The sequence below is a fragment of the Aphelocoma coerulescens genome, chromosome 3 (genome assembly GCF_041296385.1).
Source record: "Aphelocoma coerulescens isolate FSJ_1873_10779 chromosome 3, UR_Acoe_1.0, whole genome shotgun sequence".
Lineage (NCBI taxonomy): Eukaryota > Metazoa > Chordata > Aves > Passeriformes > Corvidae > Aphelocoma > Aphelocoma coerulescens.
In genome coordinates, this window is record NC_091016.1 from 41,820,917 (window position 1) to 41,848,687 (window position 27,771).

Genomic DNA, 27,771 nt, shown 5'->3' on the forward strand with positions numbered 1-27,771 from the left:
CTTAACAAAGGTCACAAAACAAATAACAGCAAAAGAAACAACCACCACCATGGTTGTGGAACATATTGTTCATGAAATAGGAAAATCTTTAAAATTGTCCTTGCAGGTTCCATGCACGCACCTATGCACATACATATGCATACAGTATTGCTTTTCCCATTCAGACCTGTGTTTGTCCACTGTAGGTACATGTCCACTTCACCACAAAAAGCAATCACAGTGAAGTGCTTCACAGAATACTGTTCTTCTGAGAGAGGCTATGGGAATGGTTTAGTTCATGGATTTGATGATGGGCAGATTACCAGATTAAAATCAGGACTACTAGATTAAATTTTTCCCTGACTTTTTAAACCCATTATTGACCCATATAAGGTAAAACCATGATCATACTTATGGGCTCTATGTGCATAAACCTGCTTAACACAACCAGTCATTACTCCTCTCCTCTGATTGGAATTTTCAGAAAACTGGGACAACAGGCACTTCAATAAAGCTAATCTTTACCAAGCATTTACACCTACTGTATTTGCAGTATTTAATTCTAGTGATTTCTGGGCATTGTATGGACAATAATTGATCTCAGAAAAAAATACACTGTAAGAAATGTAAGATTTATTAGGACAAATTTTTTTGGCTAAGAGAAATAAAATGAAAAGACAAATTGTTCAGCATCATAAAGCATATAGTCTACAATCAGGATGGCATTAAGAACCAGAAATTTGGAGTATGCAGAAAGCATATTCAGAATCTGAAGGAAAGAGAAACATAAGAACCATAGTTGAAAACATTTATTCAGAATGAAGAATGTTCCTCTGGACTAGTTTTAGGCGATGTCTTCAAGACAAAGCCTTCAAGAAGGAATGAGCTGAAAGATGACAGAAACTTTAGCAGAAATTACTTGAAGATGGCATATTGCTAAAAATTTCAGTGAGCTAATAAAATTGTGTCCTATTTCAAGTAACTGACAAATTTGCTGATAAACAGTTGAGTACTTTTCTATCTTCTTTTCTTCCTCCGTGTTGGTGGGATTCAGATTATTTGCTGACTTTACTGTTGCTATTATTTATAAACCTGGCAGTATCAAAATCACAGCTACGCTGTTTTGCAGGTTTTTAGACTGTACAGAGTAAAAAGAGTATTTATTCTAAAAGCTGAGAGTCTAAGAGCAGATAAAACAGTAAAATGGAGGGATCAACATATACAGCATGCCTGCAAAGGCTGATGTTAGGGTCAGCCCATATAACGTTGCTGTCCTGGTTTGGGTCTTTAAAGGTAAATGATAAAATTCTTTACTGTCAGGAAGGGATTTAGACTACATCCAGAGAACCAATGAGCAAAAGCTATTTCCACTCACTTTCTTCTACTTTTTCTTTAAAATTAGCCCACTAAAATATACACTTAGAAAGAAAAAGATCCAAGCTCCTATTTCTACTTGATTTGGAACAGGAATCTAGAAGAAAGATACAGTGCACATCCTGGACTCACCTGAACCTCACCCATTGCCTGAAGCACTAAGAGAGTTGTGGGGTCCCCATACCCCATAGGGTCTGCTCTAACATCTAAGAAAAAATATCATTCTGACTTTGATGCAGATATTATATTGTCCAAAGTGGACAACCTTCAACCAGAGAGATTTTTGTATACAGAAAATTGAAATCCAGTCAGTCCAGAAAAGTGCAGTTTAAAGTTGCAACATGCTTTTTTTTTTTTAAATGACTTATGGGATCTGAATTGAAACCTATCATATTTCAATCAAATTACCTAATTAATGGCATTTTAAAAGATAGAACATGCTGCAAAATAGAAAAAAATTACTGATAAACAGATCAAGAAAAGGCATCCAAAATCAAGATTGTTCCCTAAGCTGTTATTGTTATTAGAAACCACCCTGACAGGCTGAAACATACAAGACCTTATAGGAACCTCAGTGCAAGAGAATTCAGAAATTCAAGCTCAGATAATGCAATGACTGGTTTCTAAAAATATTTAGGAAAAAAATGTGTCTCCAAAATCACTGCAGGAAAAGGTGTTTGGAAAGCGATTTTTCTGATCTAGCTTTATATTTAAATTACTGCTGTTTCTCTCTGAATATTCTATCTTCTATGTTTATTTTAGATTGATAATCCAGAGTGAGACTTCTCTTATTTCTGCTTGTCATTCAGCAGAGACCAAATAGTGACTGCTACAGGAATGACAACATCTGAAAAAAGAAATCATAACAGTAATAGCTAGTTCTAACACTCCTAAGGAAGCTGGACGTCTAAAAGGAAGGATCCAGAAGGATCCAGGCACTTAAATGTTGCTGCAACAGCCTACAAAAGTGATGAGAATGCCCTCTCTTCCCGTGGCAAAAAAGTGTTTCTGCTTAAAACATCTGCCAGAAGATTTAGGTTTCTTCTTAGATGGCTGGGTCTAAACGGAATGAGATTCTGCTCCCCTCAGATGAGCAGAAAGGCAGACTCCCAGGAGGGTGCCACGCCCCCAACTTCTATGTTTGCTTTCAATGTGAGCTTGATGGGCCAAACTGATACAGATTGCCCTATTAAGGATCTCCTGAAAAGGCAAAGAGTTTACATACGTCTTTCAACTCACATCTATTTATAAGAACAGCCAGATCTTTTTCAGGACCTTGACAACCCAAGTGAGCTCCAGCTGGATGCTGCCAAGTGGTGACCAGAGCACACTGAGGCAGTCCCAAAGCAACTGGGATAGGCAAGTTGTCATGGAAAAATGATCACACTGCATTTGTCACTGTCTTTGGAACTGCACTTTAGTGGAAAAAAATTACAATGTTGAAAGATGGAAGGAGCCTCAGAAGTCATGTAAGAAATGCTAAAGAAGCTGAAGAGATGATGCCTTTGTTAATGAACAAGAGATCCCAGAAATTAGAAGTGGCTGCCTTGTTTTTTACTGTCATTTTGGCACCAGAAAAATAGCCCTCTGTCCTTGGCTCTCTGGAAATTCATCCCAAGAGGGTAAGATCCTCTGAAAGAAACAGAAGATTGTTAGTATAACTGTTGGATTTCAGAAATGAATCCAGGGTTTATGTCACTAGCAAATGCCTTGCCAGAGGGAAGAAACAGCCAGCCACCTATGGAAAGAAACAGCATTGTGTCCCAGTGGGCTCTAATTACTGCCACTGACTTTTGTAGGCACTGGTTATACTGACGTTGGGCTGGAAGAGTAGATGGGTAGACTGATCTCTGGCTTGATGTCATTCTGTAGTTTGCTTCAAAGGCACTTCTAGTTGCAAAACAGTAAAAGAAGATGAGGAATGAACAAGTTCTACAATTAACTATTGCAAACTCTGTATTTTGATAGGAAATTAATTAAATGAGGATTCTGTTGGAAAACAGTCCTGATTTTTTTTTTTTTTTAAACACACCCTTTGGTAAATTGTTACTTAGCAAGTTTCTTAGAATCATGACTAGAGAAACAGATGCCCCAAGTTTTTTATTTGCTTTGATCAAAGGGTTTTATGTTCAGTTAGCTGCATAAAGGGACTTGTTTTCAACCATCCTATTGAATCCTTGCTTCCCAGGCTTCATCTTTTGAATTAATTTGGAGGTCTCATCTTTCATATTGTACTTAGGAAACTTAGTGAGAATGTAAGTATCTAAAAATAAATAAATATTAGGAAAACTGGGACACAAACTTATGGAACTTGACAATTCAGCAATTTTAAAAGACATTTCTTAACATATAATTCTGTGTTTCCTGTGTCCTAAATATACGATCCCTGAGGGAGGGGTGACATTTTTGTACTAACACCAGTACAGTGATCTTGCATGAAGCCTTTACATGCTAATTAAAACCAACAGTCAATAATAATATTCTTCATGTAACAATGTCTCTGTAATTTAAGCACATATTCTTCAAAGGTACTGCTGAGAGCAAACGTGAAGATCGAAGGTGCAAGTGTTGTATAGTCTATCTTTGGCCATATTCAAGTGTCTTTCAGGAAACCTGGTGAGGCAAACCAACCACGGACATATGCTGTAGCAACTAATTTGATCAATTTACTTACATTTGATGAAGTCCTAAATTACAGTTGTGTTGTTTCCTCAGCTAGAAAAATAATGTCAAAACTTCACATTCAGGAACTTATTCTGTGGGGAGTTTCTTATAACAGAGCTGGTGGATGTATGCAGTAAGAGGTAAAGAATTGCAGGGATATTTTTATGTAGAGGTTGATAGCTTGGCTGCTGTTCACATGACCTGATTTTGAAAATCCTTGAGTTGGAAACTGGACTTGTGATGTTTTCTACCAAAATTCTGGCTGCAATATAAGTAACTACTAAGCAAAGCAATAAACTGATTAAAGGAATAACGTGCTTACTGTTGTCATTAACTTTGGCAACTGTCAAACACTGGCCAAATATAAAAATGATTCAGAGTCAAGTCCATTGCTTTTGACCTTGTAATAAATAAAGCTTTCCAAAAACCAAGCTAGACTAAAATATTAAATGCTGGCTCCAAAAGAGAAAGACAACTCATAACAAAGCAATTCTATAAGCACAAATGTCCCTGAAATCCTTGGCTGAAGATGTACAACATGAACAATACTCTGGCTCATGACTGTGGAAAAAAACGTTCTTCATTTAAAATGTTTGTCATCAATGTAATCCCATCTTTAATTAATGTAAGGGGCTTTTATGTGCTGGAATAGTATATGTTGCCAAGAGTTCAGCTTGGCACACGTTCCTGAATTACAGTGGAGATTGACCTTAAAATGGAGCAAAGATTAATGTATAAAGCTGTCAGAGATACAATGAACTGAAGACAATACAGTAGCTGTAACTTAAAGTATTGACAGACGGGAAGTATTCTATGAATGATTTTTAGGAAGATATGTTTTCTTCCCCTCTTTTAGTTCCTGATTTTTTTTTTCCTAACTTTGGACAAAAGTCTTGTTTAGATTTGTAGTTAGTGCCATTTAATTTGTCAGGAACTGAACCACTAGAAGGTTCACCTCAGTCTTATCTTAGCCAGTTTACAGCAATGTATTTGTACTTGCCAGGCTGCTTGACCAGCTGCTAAAAGATGCTGGCCAGCATTATAGTACATCCTTAGAATTAAAATGCAGCTCACATTGAGGCTCAGGCACCAAAAATTATTTAAGATCCCCAGTCCAGCTATTGCCACTGTTTGCATCTATGTTTTCTTATCCTTAATAACAGCTATGCACCTAGATTATTCCTTGGTTGTGCTCACAGATGGCGAGGAAGATAAAGAACTACTACTGTATAGCAAATAAAGATTCACTTTGAAGTCCTTTCACCAGCAGTGACCAGTGAGGAACATTTCTTCTAATTTTGCAGGCACTGCAATTGTGACTGCTCAGCCATGGAACTCTCCACTTGGTCTGGGGCTGTGTCTGCTCACACTGAGCGCCAGCGTGTATCAGCTGAAGTTGATGCTAAACTTCAGTAACTTTGGCTTCAGCAAGGGTCCCTGTAGTTGGGCTGCAGCCCACTTCATGATACTTGAAAATGTAGCCTTTGCCATATTAGAGTCTCAGATCCTGACAATTGTGCAAGGGAACTGTGTATATTTAGGCAGTGTTGCAATTGCACTCTGGTTATCCATGTCAGCTAGCACAGAAATGTAATCATGTCAGTCTTGATTTTGTGTTTATATATACTTCATGGAGCAGCATAATTTATCTCACCACACTTTATCTATCTAAAGAGTGGGCATTTGCTTGAAGGCATTCCGTTAACCTCTTTTATCCATTCCAGTTTTCATGGATTTCCACTGAAGACAGTATGAATGAGCTGCTTGTATTCTCTCTCGGTATGAGGAAGGCACAAATAAACCTCAAACCATTCTGCTTCAAGGAATTATTCTCATTTAAACAAATCCATCACGTGAAGCTAAAATACCTTCGAAAATACAGCATCTCTCTTTATTATCCTTTGGGCATCAGAATACTCAGCAGAAGTATAAACTACCTACAAATTATCTTCTCACTGCATTTGTAGAAACTGAACAAACCAAAGATTCACAGAACATTCACAAAAATGGTCCCCAATATAGACCTGTTAGATCTGTTTTCTAGTCCAAAACCTGTTCAGCTCCAGCTGAAATGGTAGCTTCCCACCAATTATGAAAAATAAGGGTTGGATCTTAGAAAACACAAAGGTTGCTCTTGAATAAAATGAATTATCCAGGGTCACTTGCAGTCAGTAACTGACTTGAGAACAGAAACTTGACACCATCCTTTTTCACTCAGGCATGTAACACTAAATGAACAAGCCTTTAAAATACTACAGCAGGAAACATAAATTTCATTGATAATTATCTTGCCAAGTATTTTTCTAAAAATTAATAAATAAAGATGCATGTAACTAAGTACAAATAGACATAAAGTTTATGTGCTCTTCATATAAACTGTAACGTATATTTCCCACAGGATTTGCAGGATCACTTTTAAAACATTACAAAAGGTGTAGCATAAAAGCTACAGTGGAAATCACTTGACTTAAAGCTTTATTGTAAATTGATGTGTGCATCTCGAGAGCTTTCACTGGTCCCTAGTATGTGTTCAGTAGCTTGCAAGCACACTCAGACTGGAGTAATGTAAACTCTTTAAGTGTTTGTGTAAGTGCCCATAAATGTGATTTCAAAAAGGATTCTAGCTTTTTTGATGAGCTGACTGCAACAGAAAAAAATCCCCAACACACAAGAACTTACTTGAATGCATAAAGCATTTCTGGAATTTGCATTTTTACCTATAAGAAAAATATACAAGATGAATTGCTGTTGACTAAACCATTTTTTTTTTTGGCAAAGAGATGTTGTAATATGGGAATTTACTATTAGCTGACTATATTTATTGATTCACAATATTGACTCTGCCACTCTTGATGCCCCAAAGTTACAGCTCTTGCCTATTCTATTGACAAAGATTTTGCTTTTTAAAAATTTTCCAAGATGACTTGGAAATCTATCTCAGTATCAGGGGTATTTCAGCAGGGACGTTATTGAATAATTTTATCAACTCATGACTTTTAAGCATCTAGACATTCTGTAGTTTAAAACCCCAGAATTTCCAAAAATATTATCTGCTGCTGTACCTGCAGTGTTACACAACTCTCAGCTTACTAACAGTGACTGAGATAAACGGGGGAAAAAAAAAAAAATCCAAGTTTCCAAGCTAGTCATGTAGAGATTTTACAAATCCAGGTGTCACAGAGAAATGAAACACAATACTATGAGGACTGCTGCAGATAATATTTGATCACCCTAAACTGAAGCTGAGGATAAAGATGTCTTCTTCATAGACATCCACAGACAAAGTTGCCATGAGGCTTCTAGACCTTCACAGACCTCTCTACATGGTAACGATCAGACAATCACAGAATTTCAGAATGCGGTCACAAAATGCTTTCCAAACATTTCACAATATCATTCCCAAGGAAATTTTGTGGAAAGGCAAAAAATAGATCTGTAGAATATGAACACAAATGGCAATTATATTTTCAAAAAGAAAAAAAATCATGAATTAATTTTAACCGATGTATGAGAGTATTGCTTTCATGAATATATGCACATATAATTTCACTACAGTATTTTTTGCTGTTATATGTTGATTCTTACAATGACATATACACCAGCCTGGGGATATTTTTTCTTAAAACATTCCACATGCTGAATGGCCTTTACACCACTTGTCTACCCTTTCACAAACTGTTAGGTGATCCTTGAAGACTCTTTAGCCTGCTTATTTTTCTTAATCATCATTGCATCTGTGAAGATGCCATTTACCCAAAACTAATCCAAGATTTCATGGCACTTGAGTGACCATCTTCAAAAGAAAGACAAAAGAGGTCTTCACTTCACTGCCTCTGAGTAGAATTGCAGCAGCCTTTATCAGGCACAGAACGCCAACACCGACAGGAACTAATTTAGCATTATGTCATAAGCCTGAAATTTTCTGTGTTCTCTTTTTTGAGCTGCCTACTGATGAATCAAAGCATATGTTACAGTTTAAACTTTGGGGGTTTCTTTTTCTTTGCAGCAATTATTTCATGAATCATATTATGTTCCTTAGAATTACATTTTCATCAATACCTTTCTTACTATTTGTAATCTTGCAGGAACACATTTAGCTGTGGCAGGTGACTCACTCCAAACAGGCAGTTGTGAAAATAAGAGCTGTACATATAACAAAAGAGACTAAGTGCATAAGCTGCTATGAAGCCAGCCTCATTTTGCCTATTCCATTTGATCTCTCATCAGGCTCTGAGACAAATTTATTGTGCCAAGGTTGTATAAATATGAAGCAAGCCAGAACATAATCACATCAGGCTAGGCTGAACCCTAGTAAGAGATCACACTGAACAAAAGTTTATCTACTACAACTACTGACCTGCTACTCCAAGAGCTTGTCACGTAAGTGAGCATAAAAACTACAGTCACCCAAGGAGGTTCACTGTTCTAACAACTGCTGAACAAGCCTGGTAGTTCTTGAAAATTACTGATGCAGGTGTCTGGCAGAATTAATTCAACATTATTTTGAGGATAAGCACAACCTTCCTGTAGTATGAGACCACTGGCTTCAGTTGAAGTTCCAAGATTATTCTTCTGAATAGAAAAATGCCAACATTTCCTGCTTTTCTTTCCTTCAGAGTTGTCCTTCATAGCAACAAAAAACCACAATAATGGCAGAGGTAATTTTCTCCCCTATTCTGGCCATTCAGTTAGTAGCAAAAGAGAAGTATTACATTATGGAAGGGAAGCTGCTGACGGGCCTTGGAAAATTCTTTTTCATTGGCAAGGAATTTTTTCTCTCAACCTACCTTCTCTTGATTCTGGCAGAGAAGACAATCACATTCAAAGCAATACTGGCGCACCAGTTGCTTTTGGCGTTCCCTGGTAGGCATCAGTGATTCAACGTAGCTGATGGTGAGCTGCACGCAGTACATAAAAAAAAAAAAGAGTTGGTACATTTTACAAAAAAATCCATATTCAGTGTATGTGTTAGCAGAAGCAACATTTTTTTGATTCAACATTTTTCCTGGAATAAAATAAAATGTTAACAGATTATTTTCTAGAAGAAATTGACTACTTCTACAGAAGGTGAAAAAAAGGGAAAAATAATTTCCATGGAAGAATACTTTTCCACATTTCAAGATCAATATCGTATGAAATTATTATTGCCCCCCAAAATTATCACTATATCAACTTTTAATCCTTATTTGGAAGAAAAATGAAAAAAAGAAAGGAGAGTAAGAAAAGAGAGCAAAAAAAGTCAGTGTCTGAATTCCTTGTGTATGAAATCTCACACGTAAGCTCTGTGTAGCTCCAGAGTTTAGGTGTGTATTTATCAGTGCTGTTACATAGTATCCAACTATCTCCAAAATTTTTTTCTCAGAGAAGCCCTTAGTTTCTTGAAAATATATGTTTGAGCCTGAGGATAATCCCTCTTATGCCATACCCATTTTCAGTACGTCTGTGGTGTTTCCCTTGTGACCAAGGAAGCATGAAAACATTGCAGTCTAAGTTGTTGGAACTATTGACAAGAAGATTTATTAAAACGATAAAAGAAAATTTGTGCCTACATTTGTGCCATTTTCAGCTTCTTACACTGCACAGAGTGAATTCCAATGAACTACAGAGAAGTCTGTAGTTTGTTCACTTTGACGTCTGCCAGAAAGAATTTTACAGGACTAACCATTTGTAGAGTTCTTGAAATGTTTAAAGTGCTGCACAGGCACAAGCTAATGATAAGGAAAAGAATATAACAAAAAAGCAGCTCAGCTCAGACCAGCATACAGTCACACATGCTATTGAGTGATTACACTATACACCCAACATACTTTGAAACACTCCAGAGAGGTCAGAGCTGAAAAAAATCAGGTCACATTATTTCATGCTAAGCCTAGACACTTCAACTAATTGGGAGAATTTTCACATGGTTTTCGGTTAAATCATGAGAGTCCATTCAAAGAAATTATAGGAAAACCTGACCAATTTTACTAATGACCATGAAATCCATTGTCAGAACCTGCATTTTGCAAATTACTGAGCATTCTAATTGAATGAGCAATTAACAAGCAACTAAAACAATGCCTGCATTATTTTCATTTATTATTACAGTGTAATTTGATTACATATTGAAGGAGGACTGTGTTAAAAGAAGTCTACTGAGATGGCAAAGTCAAGCACTTAAAATAAATATGGCCTCATAATTGAAGATTAATAGTATTATTAATGAAAGAGACAAATTAAAATTCCACAATTAATCAAAAGTTAGTGTGAGAACTTTGTTAGGTTTAGCGTTCTATATAATGTTGTTCTGTCCCAGCTTGTGCATGTCTGAGCCAAGAGAGGATTAGTTTCACCACTGCTGGCTTACAGCAGAACAGTCTGTACTAATATTCTACACAGGAGCCATAGGCTTCCCTCTGATCTTTCTGCAGTGAATGGATGGAAATTGTGCTGCTTATTTATTTTCCATCCTTTGCTCCCAAGCTTTGTCTCTTCTGCCCCATTATCTCCAATGTTGCTCTTATTCTTTCTCTACCCCTCAATATAAGTATCATTTTCCTGTCTTATTCTCAACACCTGATTATCTAAATCTGTTCTCCAGCCATCAATTCTAGCTCCTTACATAACCACATTTGGTACAATGGGACAATTTCATCTTGTGCCAGTCTCAGGTCTGTCCTTCAGCCTTATCTTACACCTTTTCCCCCAGCTGTGTTCTCTTACTTTCCCAAGTAAACAGTCCTTGCAGCCCTACTCTGATAGCTCAAACATCTTCAGTGACCCCAACAACTTTGTCCTCACTTCTTTCCACAGCTGGTCCTAATCTGCATCCTCCTTGGTGTGGTAAGAAAGATCTGTCTCCCTTCCCACAAAGCATTTTCCAGCCAAGCTGCAGTTCTAACCTCATCCTTCAGACATTCCAAACCCAATTCCCCTCTCCCATCACAAGCCTCCTGATCTTCATGTCTCCTTGCAACTCACAAGTGCTTTCTGTCAAACTCATTCCACATACTGGCTGTTCCCTGTCTCTTGCCCTCTGCATAAACATCTCTGGTTTTGACTCGTGTCCTGCTGGGCTTTAGGTTCAGGTGGCATCCAGCCGTAAAAGGGATTTAATCAACTTCAGGCACAGTGCAAGACAGCAGGAATCTTCTGGGAAAAGTAATTCATATGATATTAGTCTATTCTTTGCCAAAATATTTAAGACAATGGTTTAAACCCTGTCATTGCTGTTGAAACCATCATTAGGCAGGGTTCAGTTATAATACTGCGAAACAAACACAGAGGCAATATCAAATATCCCTTACCTATCCAGCCTATAGGCTTCATCCCTTTCTCTTTTTATATTTTTAGCTTCCCCCCCCCCCCTCCTTTTTTTTCATTTATGTTGCAAAACCCTTGGGAGTAGGAAGAAGTTTCAAAAAAGACATTTCTTTTTCAGAGGTTACCAGTTGTGGATATGAACAGTCACATAACAACCTGCTCTGGATTAAAGCATATGACTGGACAGAAAGACAAGAGGCTTCATCACAGTGGTATCTCCTTTTAGCATTTTAACAACTTAAGAGTTTCTCTTGCTGTTAGAGGCCCAAGTTCAAATTCCCAGCCCTGCCAGCAGAAATCCATAAGTGAAAAAATGTTTGTAGCTGGCAGACTGAGTGGTAAAATATAATTAGAATATTTAGAAACATGACCAACCTAACAGTGACTGAGTCTATACTAATCATTTAATTGTTTAAACACAAAATTTCTGTATTCAAGTCTCTCTCCTCCACTTGCTTTAATTTTGGATCACTTCATTAGATGAAAGGCTCATTTAACTTGTACATATTTAGGAAATATGCCCATTTATCAAAGGTTGTCCTAATGGTATTTGCATGAGGGATGTATGCTACTAATTAAAATATTACTTCAACTGACCAAAGCTTGCCTCTTTATTGCATCGTTTATAAAGAATGCAGTAAATCTTTCCTCCCCTAACTGGAGAATATATATTAAAAACATTTATGAAGGCAAGGAATTATTTAACAGCCATGAGACTTACTGACTCTTAAGACTTCCTTCTTAGAAATACAGCACTGTTTGAGCCCTGCTTCTTGCTCTGACACAGAAATGCTTTAATCTTAGATATGGTAGTTAGTTTCTCATGTTCCTCATCTACCAAATGAGGTGGACACAATTTTCCAGTACTGCCACGATGCAGTGGACTTAATTTATGGGGATTTTTTTTTGTAACAGAATAGAACTCTAAATTTCGAGACAGAAAATTCAGTAAAAATTTAAAATCAAGTATTTTAATGCAAATGGCAGGGAGAAAAAAGGGAATCTTCTTGGTTTTGCAGTCATGGGTCTCAGAGTCTTAGGGAGGATTGTGTACAGAAATCTGTTCCTGAGACAGTGGTTAACAGTCTGTACTTTCTGTTTTGGCATGGAAGATCAAAATGCCTTGTAACTCAAGGAAAAATTTGGTTTTAAAAACTGTAATGGGACAAAATGTAATGTGTCAAGCATACATAGATATAAAACTTCTCACAGAATTACAGTAAAGAAACTTTACATAACTTGGTTGAAATCTATCATGAAAATAGATTTACTTGCTCATCATCTGAAATTATTTTCCAGTATTAATTTTAAAAAAGTGTTGCTCTGTAAGGTGTGGTAACTGCTTGACTCTGCCTAGCAGGCTGCAGTTCCCTAGGGCCGTGTGACCGGTCACATCCCGGAGTCCATTTGGGACAGCCCCTCGATGTGGCTCCAGCAGCCAGCAGCGTTACAACGCAGTGGTGATGAAGGAGATAGAGAAGGGTCTCCCATGAGGGTGGTAAGATGGCTTTATTCACATCCTGTCCCACCACCCTCGGAGGCAGAGACAGAAAGACCTCGTGGTCTGGGTGTGGGGTGGTTTTGTAAGGGCCTGGGGGTGGTCCCTGGGTGGGGTTGGGGTACAGGAGCCAATAGAAAGAAACCGAGGGGGTGGCCAGGGCTAGGGCAGGGAACAGGGGCAACATGGCATCACAGAGTCATGGGGTGACTGGCTACCACAGTAAGGGAATGATCAGTTATCCAATATTCTGAAGAAAGATACAAACTTTTTCTAACTGAACTCTGAAGCTGGTGAAAAGCAAAGTACCCATTTTGGAGCAGAACTGCACCTCAGATAATCCATTCTGTCTGCCAGCAAGACTAATTGATTTGAAGCCGTATGACTTCTGATTGGAGAAGAGGCAAAATCATCTCGTGTCTGCCTGCAAAACACCAGGTAGACTCAGCAACTAACAAAACGTCAGTTGAAATTATAGCACGTCTTGATGCTGTTTGAAGTGGTTACTTAAGGGCAGGAAAATGATGAAGACCTCTTCAGAGTAGGCTGCTTGTCTTTTTGACAAAACTAGCTGATAGGCTACTTTATCACTAAAGGAGCCCTTGTGATCTCTAGATGAATAATTTTTGCTTTTTTATAATCCTTCCCCACATCCCACCTTTCTTTGCAACACTTAAATTTCATTTTTGCAAAGAACTTCAGGTAAAGGAAACCTTTGTGTGCTGTGAAATTAACATCACCTAAAGTTATAAAAACTGTGATGGTCAGCATTACAGAGAAGTTATGGAGGCCCCATTCCTAGAAGAGTTCAAGGCTGGGTTGGATAGAGCTCTGAGCAGCCTGGTCTAGTGAAAGGTGTCTCTGCCTACAGCAGGGGGGCTGGAATGAGATCATCTCTGAGGTCCCTTCCGACTCTAAACATTCTGTGATTCTATAATTATCTTGAAGAGCAAAAAAGTTGCTACAATTAGTTCTGAGCTTCTGGAAGCAAGGTTCAGAATGCTGAGATGACCTCAATGGCCAGTCGTCTCAGCTCCCCCGTCTCTGTTTTCCCTGCAATTATAGGTGGTCAGCAAGTCCTAGCATGAATAAATTTCTGTAGTGTGCTCTGGCAGAAAGCACTACAAATGTGCAAAAACATGTTCCTGAATGGATGGAAAAGCCACAGTCCTCTTCTACTAATCTGAGCCTGACTCGCTACTTAGCGTTTATTTCTAATACATGTTAGTGCTTATTTTCTATTAATTATTTTACAGGGGATCTCATTCTGAAGCTAGTGTAAGTTTGACAGGATAAGAGGAATTTTCTAGTTATTATAATTAAGTTTTTCTTGTTGCCTTGTGACTTGAAATAGTGTTCATCCTACCATCTCAGAGCACCCAATTTATTCAGAAAACCCAATCAGTTTCCTCCCTAACATGTATCTTCTCTCCCATTAGCTCAGGTCATGACATCAGCAGTATAAGCTAAAACTCAGCTCACAACAGATAATGTCGTTTCACATACATAAGTTTGTAAATTCAATACATGGCTATTACTAAAACTGAACTCACCCTGCTGCAGGCAAGCAGTAAGGCAGTGTGGAAAGTTGCACCAAAGTCATTATGCAGAACACAAAAATGCTGGAGTTATGAAAATTAAAATTAAATAGGTGTAGAAAATAATATTGAACTGCTGACTTGTAAACACCCTCATAAAAATTTTATTTTCCTTCTCTTCCCATAACAGATCTAAACTAATACTGACTTTGCAGTTTTATTTTGTCTTTTAAGCCTAAAGCCCATTTTCTTCCCGGTAAGACATTAAAATCGACTGTATTTTTAAATAAGCATCCCATCTTAGTGAACTGGGAAGCCAAGAGGAAAGTTATGGTTTACGGATAAAATAGAAGAAAAGTGTCTATAATTACACTTAAACAAGAATGCTGGACTGAAAGATGGCTACAGTTAATAGCTCCACAAATATATATTGTATCCTGAAAGATTTCTCTTGGCAAAAAGGTCAGTATGCAAAAACATTTCTGTTGGTTCTCAACAATGTTTTGCTGAAAAAGATATTCTACCATTTACTTACTTTGATAGCCTACTATCTTTAAGAAAAGATACATTGAATAAGAAGAAACTTCATAGGGAGGAAAATAAATACTATGTCTAAATTAAAATATGTATGGTCTTCATACTCACAGTTTTAAGAACAGGCATGAACCATATTGGATGATGATTCTGAAGTGACTAACAGCTAGGACTGTGTAGGTCATTGGTGCATGTAAAGTTACATATATGCACACATCTCTTTTCAGGTCTTACTAGGCAAATTCAGTACTGCAGTGCTCAAAACACATTCACTTTGATTTCTAGCCACAAACGCTTATTTTCAAATTAATACTAGTGCTGTTATAAAGTAGATAATACCTTATATCAAATCAGAAATCTCTTAAAAAGGATATTTTGAAGTCTTTCCTAGTGAAATGGACAAGGAAACAAACCTTGTTTTGTTGCTTTCACTGTCAATGAAAGGTTTACCACAACTGCATAGTTGCTGCCTGACAAATGCTTCTTGTTGCAGTGACTTAGTGAACACTGCATTCCACTCAGAAATATTGTAAGTGTTCCCGTCAGGGTAAAGACACTCAAATACAAACAAAATGAAGTGCCTGGAGGAGGAAAGGAGGAACAGGAATTTATCAAGACTGCTAGTGATTTATGAGAAGTAATGATTATGGGTCCCAGGCAGTGTGAAGAGATGATTCTATTTATCATTTTCCCCCTGATAGCTATGTGCTAGAAAGTGGCATCAATATATCATCAAAATATTAAGCTGGTGGCCCAGCAGTCTGGAATTTATTTAGGGAGATGTCATTGTTGCAGGTGTCTGTGATGGAAGGGAGGACAAGTTAATTACCTCTTCACCAATCTGGATCTCTCGGACAGAGTGAAGTAAAAGCTGGTATCCTTCAAAAACGATCACGCAGTTTGGGTCACAGCTGTGGTTCAGTAAAGACATGCTGTGAGGGGTGGTAGAGGAGGAAAGAAAGAAAAAACTTAACAGAGGAGTCTCTACTGCCATTTCCTTTTAATCATTTGAAAGTAGCTAACATGATTACATCTGAAGTATCAAGCAATTAAGTTACGAAACAAATAAATTCCCTGTTAAATCAGCTGCTCTTGGTTAGGGGAGGGAAATTAATGCTTAGGAGATTTATATTCATTGGTAATAGGAGCCATACCAAGATCTCTTCATGTGTTTCTGCTTTTTGTGTATTCAGGGCAGGAGGAAGGCAATGGCCTCCCAGTGACTCTCCAAGAACCCTGATTCAGGGAACAGGGCAAGTGGGGAACAAGGTAACTGTGACAGTTCAGAGCAGGAGGGACTGAGTTATATTTCTATTGCTTCTTCTCAGTGTCAGGGCACTAATCTGATCAATTACCCGACTGTCATTGCAAGCACAGCTCAAAGGGACCAACAATCAACCCATTATTTCAGATCAGGAGAAAATGGAGTATACTATGTCCCAAAGCCAAAGAACTCGGTGTACAGAGTTTAAAGAAGAAACATGGCCATTGCCTCTGTTTTACACATGGCCACAGCCTCTGTTCTTGTGGCATGTGACAGCTGGGGCAGCACAGCTCATTAGGGAGCTGCTGGCACTCTCAAGACGCACACGCTGCCCAAATACAAGCTTCTGTCTCTCTGAAGGAGGCTGTTAACAACATCTGCTATATACTTTTGAGTCATGTGTTTCCTTAGCTGAGAAACAACTGGCTTTTCCAGGCAAACATTTCTGCTGTAGCAGAAATGGGGTTGATGGTACTTTCCTTATGGGAATGACCCATTGAAAGAGTAATTCTGGCATTATCAGCCTGGAAGAAGAATTTTTGGCTAATTCAGGTCCTGGATGCATTTATAATCTTATCTGCCTTATTCAGCAACTAAAAATCCCAAACGTTGTTGGCAAAATAGAGGATGTTGCCAAGGATCAGACCCCTGCACCAAACCATGTTTATTTAGCTTTTTGACTCTTAGAGCAGGTATCAACAAGGGCCTGACTCTTCTGATATCCCTTCTGGCCTAATAAAATATCTGTGGCTAATCTCCTCAAGAACCCACTGGGAGAGTATCCATTACGCTTATTGTGAGATCACTGGGCACACTCCCAAAGCTGCTGGCAAGGTGATGCAGAGCAGGACCACAGGATTTTACCTATTTTGAAATATATTGTGATGCTGAAGCTATCAAGCCATACAACAATATACAATCTCTTAATAAGGCTAAATAAAGAACTTCTAATTAAATTTCATCTCATGGAGACACTAGTGGGTTTGATGACAATTCTGTCTGGAAGCATATGAATTCATCTGGAAGGACATTTGCCTAGGACTTGTAAACCACAGATTTAAGTTCACAATTTTCCCAGCTTTTTTGCTATAGCAAAACTCAAACTGCTCTGAAGTGACTTGGGAAAGAGTCTCTTGTATTCCTTGGCAGTGCATTATCATTGAACATAGACAGACACTTTCTTCACAGCTAAGGGCTTTTTTTCAACCAAAAGCAAACATTTCCCTAATAATAATGCTCCAAAATCATATTTCATTTTTCTCAAGTATTGTTTTCATTCCATTATGAAATCAAATTACTGTTTCGCACTTTTCATGACACTAATTCCCACATCCTCCTAACCAGCTTTTCCTCATCTTTACTACAAGGCAGGTCTCAAGATATTAAGTGTCCGTAGTCATATCTTACATATGACATTAGTAGGAAAAGAAACAACAGTGACAGGCCCACTGAGGTATTGACAAACATAATTCAAGCATGCATTAAAAAAAATTAGATGGTAAAATGTAATTTTAAACTATACATACTAATTTTCCATATTTATGATTACAGGTTAATAATTCTATGATGATAAAACCTTCATTGGTACATACTTCTTACCTAGTACAAATAAGAAACAATAATAAGAAATTCAAATATTAACATCTATCTCTTAAGGGACTTATTTTTTCACCTTACTGGTTTCTTTGTTATGCTAATTTACTTATAAATAGATCAATCTTTTTTTTTAAATTACTAATTCTGAAGGCTCTCAGGTGCAAAATATCTTTATTCTAAAGCATCGCTGAACAGGTTTCCCTTAACTAGTCCCAGTCGCGCATTCTTGGTGTCAGCATTTATTCTTACTTAGAAAAGACTACCACCTCCATAAAAATAAAATATAAAGATGTATACTATTTAAACTGTTTTAATGCTGTAATCAGGACTATTAAGAATGTTTTCAACTAGATAATTTTTTTTTACTCTCCTTTAATTTATTTCCATTTCCCAGTTTCTCATTTAGGCACGTTACCTGCTGCTTTGATGCCCCTTACAGCTACCTTGGAAAAAAGGAGGAAAAAACTGACATAGATTTTGCCTGTGAATGAAAGAGTGTCCACAGTACCTGGGATACAGGCCAACACCAACATCCTGCATCTCTCCATTACTGATGGTGAAACAGTTACAGGTCACCTGTAAAAACAGGGGAAAAAATCCAGGATTACCAGAATTATTTGGAAACCCCATACTCAAGTGAAAAAAACCTACCAAAATAAAATGAAGGGGCAAATGGTAACTGGATGGGAAACATTCAAGACCAACACTGGTACTCTTTCATTTTAGAGCAATCACATCTGGGACACACTCTCCTGTAAAACTGCTGTCAATTAAAAGCAGAAATATTAGTATCCTGCAAAAATGTGGGGTTAAACACATGCAGGGGCCCTACTTTCCTGTCCAGAGAAGAAAAAAAAGCCACCCTACACAGAGCCTGAGAAGCTCAGCCCAGAAACAACCTAACAGATGACTACTGATGAAGAGTGGCTGTTTCCATGAGGGGTCTCTGCTGATGCCAGGCTGTCACAGCACCTTTTAATAAGTAGCAATGGAACCCAAAGAATATATATGGGACAGTTTCGAAGTAAATAGCAGCCTCAGTTTTGGCAACTTGACACAGGCACAAATAAATGCAAAGACTGTGCAATAGTGTATCTTTCACATTATGGGTATTTTAGTTTGCATGTAGAAGATCCAATAACAAAACATGTTCAAATTGCAATTCAAGAGAAATACAACCTTTTCTTTAATTTCAAATATTCAGATTGTAAGTGTATTGTTCCTTCATACAGTCATACACAATTAAAGTGGTTTTAGAAAAGAATGGGGAAGAATGGAAGATTCCTGTAAGCAGATATAGTCCTACCCCAAACTATGAGACTGAGCTTTTTTGGTGTTCAAGATATATTACCACTTAGCAAATGATTAACAAGTATAACTTTCATGTCCTTAAAAACACCCAACAGAACTCAATTGTGAGTGTATTTTTAAAATATTTGATTTTTGGGAAAGAGCTGGTTTTGAGGTTTTTCTAATTTATTTTTTAGATATGTTAGTCAATGACATACTAATATCTTATTAAGAAAAATACTGCATGATACTGCATATGAAAGAAAAGTCCCAGGTCTCTTCTGCATAGCACTGGATTATTAATACCATTAATTCTCATTAGAACAGAAAATGAGTAAGAGTAGGATTTGGCAGACATGGAAATGAGATTTGAAAGTTGCAGTTTTATCCACAGAGTAATTGTCCAGAACAGTAAATGCACACCTATGTTTTTTATATATAATAATGTAACTTATCTTATAAATTGACAAATTATTATTTATGAGAGCATTAACCATAAGGTGAAAATGAAATCCTCTTTAAAAATTTCTCATAAATTCTGACAGCAACATTAATTTAAATAAATGTACATGCAGTAGGGCATGTGTTTTTTGTAAACTGTTAAACAATACTTTGATTAGTCTATTATTTATGTAACCCATTCAAATGTTCCCTATCAATTACCAAAATCATACATCTTAATTATTTCTTTCCTGCTGACATTGGATATAAAGTGTCAGACAACTTCTGAGCAAAGATTAGTCCATTTCAAGTGGCAATTATCCTGGTTCTAAAAATATTGACTTGATTTTGGTAGTTATTGAAAAAATAATGCCTTCCAGGTAAAATAAAGCTGAAAGTCAGCTTTTGTGAGCCTTAGCTCTCTCTAAAAGATCATAAAGTAGCAGAGGTCAAACATCTCTTAGAAACAAATTAACTCCTCTTTCTTGCAAATCTCTTATTATTACCATAACATATTTATATTAATATATTGAATTTTGATCATCATAGAGTTATTGAGACTGTTTCATCATTTTCTATTAAAGTTATGTATTCTATTATGTGAAAAGTTTTACACACAGAAGTCACAATAGTTTTACGTCTTTCTTTTTGAAACATGCATTAGTTTTTTTTTATACCAGGATAAATGCAAAGAAAAATTTGAAATGAATGAATATGCTGAGATTCAGACATGAAGAGCTACTTTCAATAGTAGTTCACTGTAAGGCACTTTTTAACCTCTCTTAGATATTTTCATGGTATACACGTGCATCTCAATATCCCAGTGAGGCAGTGAAATGCCATCTAGTTTATAATTATTTGCAGTTTCAAATACAATAATGGGAATCCGAAGTATACAGATCTAAAAAAGTATTTAAATACATAAACACAGGCAGAAGCCTAACTGGTCCCATGAATTCTGAGCTATATGATTCAGTGCACAATCCTACCAGAGGCATAAGAAGTGTTAGGTGCTATGAGGATTTTTTAACCTCCTAGAAGACAATCTTTCCCCCCTTTTAAACTCAGGAATGGAAAAAATCCAACAGTGACACCCGTGTGTACTACAAATAGTAACCTTAGTAATGGCTGCTTTCTGTGCTCAGCAAGTGGAGAGAGAGGAACTGAGATAGAGTGGTGAGAGGAGGGAGATCTCACCATTCACAGTGTGAGAAACTATGATGCAATGACAATCCTTTGTAGACAGTTAGCAGCCTACAACGAGTATAAAATATGAAATATTCATAGTCTGTCACTATATGGTTGGTTTTTTGTTCTCTTTCAGATTTGTTACAAAGTTTCTAAAAATCTACCAAATCACCTCTATTGTGTAAATAGAAATCACATTTCTATTTACACAAACTTTTAGGATGTTTTAAATATGAGTTAAGTATCTGTTCTGTCATGGGGAGTTATGAGATTTTGAAACAAGAGTTGATGTTGTAGACCACAACTCCCAAGGAACAAAAGATGGCATTTTTTTTAGAGAACACCCAAAGAAAAATAAGTTTTCTTAGCTTCCCAAAATTCACAGATGTAGCTCAAATAACAGCAAAATCTGGAGTATCCAGTGTTGCTGCAGGAGAGCATGGGTATGCTACTTGTTCCTGAGGTAACTGTTCACAGATCAAAGCCTACTGGGACTGGAAGTTAACTAACTCTGTTTCCAGGGGAAAGAAAACCCAAACACATAAAGCCAAGGCAAAACAAATGTTTTTCTCATGCATCACAGTATTTCTTTCAAGTTTCATGGTTACCTTATGCTATTTTTTTCTGCCTTAACTGACCCACATTATTCCTCATGCTACAACCAGGTTCTGATTCTATGTGATCACAGATTTTAAAATAAGAAAAATAAACAATTCTCAGCAATTGAATGCTTCAATAACTGTATTACTCCATACAAAGGCATCTCCCTTGTCATCTTAACTCCTGCAGAATCATTTATCTCAGTAATTTAATTTGTGCTTGTCCCTTCTGATTCCTCTAAAAATTCCTCTCTGTCCAGCTACAAAGCACTAAGACAGCATATCCACATATAGAAACACAACCGAGTACTTGTAGAGTTTGTTATATCTGCAAAGAAAGAAAATTGCCATATATTTCAGAACTTCAAAGTGCAAAGACAAATTCCTTGCTATTTCTAATATTTCTGAAAAAAACACATCTCCCAGCATGACAACCGAGGGAAAATTCTCAGGGGGGAGTCACAAACTTTTCAAGCCTCCAAAATGCAAAACTTCCGTATATTCTAGATCTCTCAAGGTTTATCATCACAGCCCGATTGGCCAGAGAGCTCTAGTCTATAACCTAACAGTTTATAGAATCACTTCATAGTGTTTGAGCTGGCTCCGTGGCAATAAATCCGGCAAGTTTATTTAAAAGAAGCTGCTTTTTGAAACAACCAACAATCATATATAAACTGACTGAATTAAATAAAAAGATTTGATCTTTTGAGGCTGCACATATTTTAGAGAAGTATGCTGTACTCAGGAAGGTAACACAAGCAGAAGACATTGAGTTAACAATGAGTAAACCAGCTTTACTGACTGGCCAATACTCTCAGGCATACCTTGTCACCAAACCAAAATTATCGCAACCTGTTAAATATGATTTTCTCTCTGAGTGACTAATGAAAACTCTGTAAATTTACCCCGTAAAGTGGTCACTCTTCTCAAGATGTCTAAAGCTACTGTCTGAGCAATCTCTGTCAGACTCACAGTCTAGTGGACAGCCATGATTTATTTCAGTGTTTGCATTTGACAGAGTACAGAGGCTTCAGTTCAGTAACTGAATTTGCTTTTAGTTCAGACCTCATGCATATAGCTTTATACTGAGGATTTGCCTTCGGGTTAAACAAAGCAGAGTTAGACTTGATGGCAGAACATTCCAGATTTGGAATTTCAGACACTCAGACAATGAACACATCAATAAGGGAGTAAGGGAAAGAAAACAAATCATTATTGGCTAACACTTGCTGCACTCATCAAATTACAAACAACAAGGCTAATAATCAATCATTGTGTCTCCACGTGTTCCTATTACTGCAACACAGGGAGGCAGCTCTTATAACACATGTAAGAAACCCTCCCAAGGACTTCCAAAGGGTATATTGCACTGAGAGGGTCAATATAATTTTCAGCCCTGATATACAATGGCTCCAGTCATCTCTGTAAACGGTGTGTTACAGCTGGTGTATTCTCATCCACCACCAGGAAGAAAGCCATAACGAATCCTTTTTCGCTCTAATTTATTAACCCAATGTAATGTAAATTTAAAATATATATAAAAAAAGCCCTTTCACAGATTATTAAGTTTCTCATTCAAACCAAAGCTGCCTGGGTATCACTGGTCATAGCCAAATATTTAACAAAAGATACTGCAACAAATTCTCTTGTTAATAGGCTCGTCAAGAGACTCAAACATTGTTCCAGGAGGAAGGGGCAAGCAGTAAATGCTATGTGGGAGGCACATTACCTCAAATGACCGAGGCATAACCCAGAGACCTTCTAGAACCACCACATCCCACTACAGCTCTGCACTGATAGCTCTTTCCCACTTGAGGATGAACAGATAACAGGCACAGATGGTTGATAGATCTCAAATCCGCTAATGACTTCATTTGGCACACAGAGCACTAGAGCAACAGTGCTAAACTGTAATGCTCAGTGTGCCACAGCAGTGACAGACCTGTCAAGGCCCTGTTTTGAGTGTACTTCACTCAACTGCTTGTGCAAACAGCCCAGGACATACAGGCTTTCCATTCAGACGAGCTTCTCACTCTGAAATCTCAGCTCTGTCCATGGTGGGAAGGCATCTGCTACCTGAACACTGCGCTGAAAGGAGCCCTGTAACAAGGCACATTTGAAAATTAGACCTTTGTGCCTTATATATACATACATGCTTACATGTTTTCACTATATCAGGAGCTTAGAATCCAATTCTACATTGCAGTCAACTCAGGACTTACTTACTGGCTTCCATGGGAGCCACAGAAACAAAATGAGATGAAAGAAATATCAGAAAAAAGAAAATTGGTGAAGGGGTAAAAAAAGAAGATTCTTCAGTGTTTTGACAGAATCACAGAATATGCTGAGCTGAAAGCAACCCACAAGGATCATTGAGTCCAACTCCTGGCCCTGCACAAGACCATCCCCATGAATCGCACCATGGGCCCAAGAGTATTGTCCAAATGCATCCAGACAGAAATCAAAACATATTACAAGAATTTAGGGAAAGTATTTAGATATCCAGACTAAGTAAAGGGCACAAGTAGTTAACTGTTTATGATATTTGCTCAGAAGCGAAAGTATGCTGCAAAACCATGACAATTGAAGAATTTGTTTCACACCTTGACTTGAATTCACAAGTATTTAACTTTACTTCAAAGACTTCCTATTAATCTCTTGTACCAAAGCATCAACATTTTGGCTGAGTGAAAGACTACTCTTACTGTGGAGCTAGTTGCAACAAAGATATGCATTTCCAACTGCTTTCTTAGTTCTTCATCTTAAGCCTTTGGACATCTTTCTTCACATCAACTAACAGTATTTCAGGCCTTTTTTGCTATCCTAGCACATGAAGTTTTCTGATGAGTGTGCAGAACACAGGTATCCCTTGCAGATAGCCTGTCACCACCTACAAGACAGGAGACCAGAAATTTGGCCTGACATTAACAGATAATTTAGTGCAAGTGTGCTTCAGGCAATCCCTTTACAGTACTCAGCTAAGTGGTGCAATTTTGATTGAAATGGAATGAAAATAGGTCATGGCAAATTACCTCCTCTCTCCTTAATCCCACACATACTTCTACATACCACAGTCTTTCAAATAAAAATATTTATCTATGCAGCTAAATATATTTGATTACTAAGAATTTCAAAGCCATCATTACTAGGACAAATGTTATGTTTGCTATGGGCGCCTTTTTTTTTTTAAACACATGTGCAACATGTAGTTATGAACCTGGACTTGAAAAGGTAAAGCTTGAAACATGCAAAATTATTGCACTCTTAGCATAAAACAAAATATCTTGAAGTTTTGTAGGACTCCCATTAAAAGTTTTGTGCAACCTTTTCACAAGTTTTCCTCTGACAACAGTCAGCAAGTCTCATGTTCCCCTTGGTGAAATTCTAGCTTTTACCCAGCTCTGTAAATGTTATTATCATTCCTGCTTTTTGGAACAGAACTGAAATGCATCTATTTCTGGAGCAGAACTGGAGAGTGGGAGCTGCAAAGTCACTAATGGATCACATTATAGTACGCTTGCAGCATTTGGCATTATTAATTGGAGTGGAGTAGGAGCACGACGTCCTTCTCTTCATCTTCATTTTCCTACTGGTAACTCCACTCCTGTGAAATGGGGCAGAGTTATTAACTTGATTTCAACAGCCACTGCATGCCCACTTATTGCTAAGCAGTTCAAGATAGGTGAGAGGAATTCTAACTTAAATATTTCGCTGTTTGGTGACTTTATTATTTCAGAGGCAATATACTTGTTACTACTTTTGGAGGTGCTTGCCGAGCTAGACCTTCAAGTATATTTACCTCTTGAAGTTCATCAACCGTAAGTCTTTGGATTTGGTCTGCTTGGCTTAATGGAATTTTTGCCTCTCCTCTCCTCTCCTCTCCTCTCCTCTCCTCTCCTCTCCTCTCCTCTCCTCTCCTCTCCTCTCCTCTCCTCTCCTCTCCTCTCCTCTCCTCTCCTCTCCTCTCCTCTCCTCTCCTCTCCTCTCCTCTCCTCTCCTCTCCTCTCCTCTCCTCTCCTCTCCTCTCCTCTCCTCTCCTCTCCTCTCCTCTCCTCTCCTCTCCTCTCCTCTCCTCTCCTCTCCTCTCCTCTCCTCTCCTCTCCTCTCCTCTCCTCTCCTCTCCTCTCCTCTCCTCTCCTCTCCTCTCCTCTCCTCTCCTCTCCTCTCCTCTCCTCTCCTCTCCTCTCCTCTCCTCTCCTCTCCTCTCCTCTCCTCTCCTCTCCTCTCCTCTCCTCTCCTCTCCTCTCCTCTCCTCTCCTCTCCTCTCCTCTCCTCTCCTCTCCTCTCCTCTCCTCTCCTCTCCTCTCCTCTCCTCTCCTCTCCTCTCCTCTCCTCTCCTCTCCTCTCCTCTCCTCTCCTCTCCTCTCCTCTCCTCTCCTCTCCTCTCCTCTCCTCTCCTCTCCTCTCCTCTCCTCTCCTCTCCTCTCCTCTCCTCTCCTCTCCTCTCCTCTCCTCTCCTCTCCTCTCCTCTCCTCTCCTCTCCTCTCCTCTCCTCTCCTCTCCTCTCCTCTCCTCTCCTCTCCTCTCCTCTCCTCTCCTCTCCTCTCCTCTCCTCTCCTCTCCTCTCCTCTCCTCTCCTCTCCTCTCCTCTCCTCTCCTCTCCTCTCCTCTCCTCTCCTCTCCTCTCCTCTCCTCTCCTCTCCTCTCCTCTCCTCTCCTCTCCTCTCCTCTCCTCTCCTCTCCTCTCCTCTCCTCTCCTCTCCTCTCCTCTCCTCTCCTCTCCTCTCCTCTCCTCTCCTCTCCTCTTCCTCACTCTTCAGCTATTGCACAACAGTATCTTTTCTACTGGGGGGAGCGGATAGGGAATGAGGGGTAATATAACAAACTTTTTTCACACCCTCACTTTAGAATTGTTTCCACCAGGAAGTTTCTAAAAGCACAAAAGCTGAGAATGTTCGAAGAGAAGAAAATTTCAAAAAGGATAGGAAAAAAAAGAAACATCTCTTCCAAAATGTAATGGCATGAAATGAGTACTTTTAAATCCTAAAAATTTAAACAAGTGTAGATAAGTGGCCTGAGTTTGAAACTTCTTCTAAAATGAGCAACAAAAACCATTAAACTTGATTAATTTAAAAACATGGAAACCATTTTTTAGGAAAAAATTCCACTTTTTTTCAATTTCTTTTTTATATGCAGCATATGGTTTTTGAACCAGCACTAATCTCACTTTGCTGCTTGACTTACAACCTAAAACAGAGATGACTGGGGAGTTTTAGAACTGAACATAAGAGTGTTTTTCCCTTTCAGTATGGTTATAAGAAATACACAGAAACCCCATGTGGAAGCATATGACACCAACAACCTGCCTGTTGATTACTGACAAGCAAGGCTAACCAAAACCTGCTTTGCTTTGTATTAACCAAACAAAATTTCAGGCTCTTATAATGTTAGTGCATTGAAGCCCGAAAGAACACTGATACTGCTGCCAGTTCCTTCCATTTTCCTTATGCTTTTTCTCTACAGGTAAACTAATATTGCTTTTCTTTTGACATACAGCTTTATCAAAAGGAATAAGTATTGTTCTTTTCATCATATCGATAAAGCAAAAAAAGTTTATATATTTAAAAAGGTTTTAAGTTACTTAGCTGTTGTTTATTTTCCAGTGTATTCCTGGGTGACATTACTACTAAAATCAGAACGCCAGACATATCCTTTTGTAAATGTATCACCTTTTGTGGTATAAACCCCATTCTATCCATTAAAGGTATTTGGAAATCAAGAATTTCCAAGTAAGACAATAGGAATCATGTATTATGTTCTTCCAGATAGCTGACAGTCAAATATCTTCTGAGAGCAGGTCATTTAAATTGAGTGTAAAAGTATAATTTGCCAATTATATGAGCTGTTTGCAAAATGCCAATGCAGAATATCTTAAATAAAATACTCTCCTTTTAAAGTTTTTATACACTTGGTTAGCATATGCCTGCAGAATGTTTTTTGCTCACTCTTAGACCTTCCTTCCACAGGCAGTGTATGAACAGCACTGTCAGATAAAATGACTGATGCTATTGTTCCATAGCAGGTGATGTGTGTGACGCAGGCTAGGCCTGTCCAGGGACAGCAAAAAGGAGTGCAGTACCACCTGGTATTAATCAAATATATCAAGTCCAGGTGGCAGTTAGAAGTTTAACAGGACAAAATAAAACTGTGAAACAAAAAGCTCACTCTGTATTCAATTCTGAAACACTGAAATACCCAGCTGATTGCCTTAATGAGAGGTCTTCTGGGGAAATAGGGTAGTGGCCTATTGGAGGCACTGAAGAGATTGCTAAATCCAGAGCACAGTGTAGACATCTTCCTGATGGAAAGGGAAAACTGCTCTAAGCATGTGCACTGACACAAAAAGGTGAATACACCCATATCAGAAAATAACAGTATGATAAGACACAATATATAACTCAAACTCAATGTAAGTACAAAATAGAACAGTATTTAACTTAAAGATGTGATGTGAGGCATAGAACAAATTAAAGGTAAAGCAGTAAATTTAAGGCCTGTATAACT

At 38.0% G+C, this 27,771-nt stretch overlaps 1 protein-coding gene across 11 annotated transcripts in view; it reads right to left on the reverse strand.

The window, feature by feature from the left end:
* The window catches only part of SMYD3 (SET and MYND domain containing 3), a 399,187-nt gene that overhangs the window by 62,089 nt on the left and 309,327 nt on the right, over positions 1-27,771 (reverse strand). For all 11 annotated transcript variants that reach the window (XM_069009930.1, XM_069009940.1, XM_069009937.1 and 8 more), the window contains 3 exons: positions 18,258-18,325; positions 15,719-15,821; positions 8,805-8,915 (listed from right to left, as the gene is read on the reverse strand). In XM_069009930.1, the coding sequence (XP_068866031.1) occupies positions 8,805-8,915; positions 15,719-15,821; positions 18,258-18,325 (282 nt within the window). The remainder of the gene's footprint in view (positions 1-8,804; positions 8,916-15,718; positions 15,822-18,257; positions 18,326-27,771) is intronic.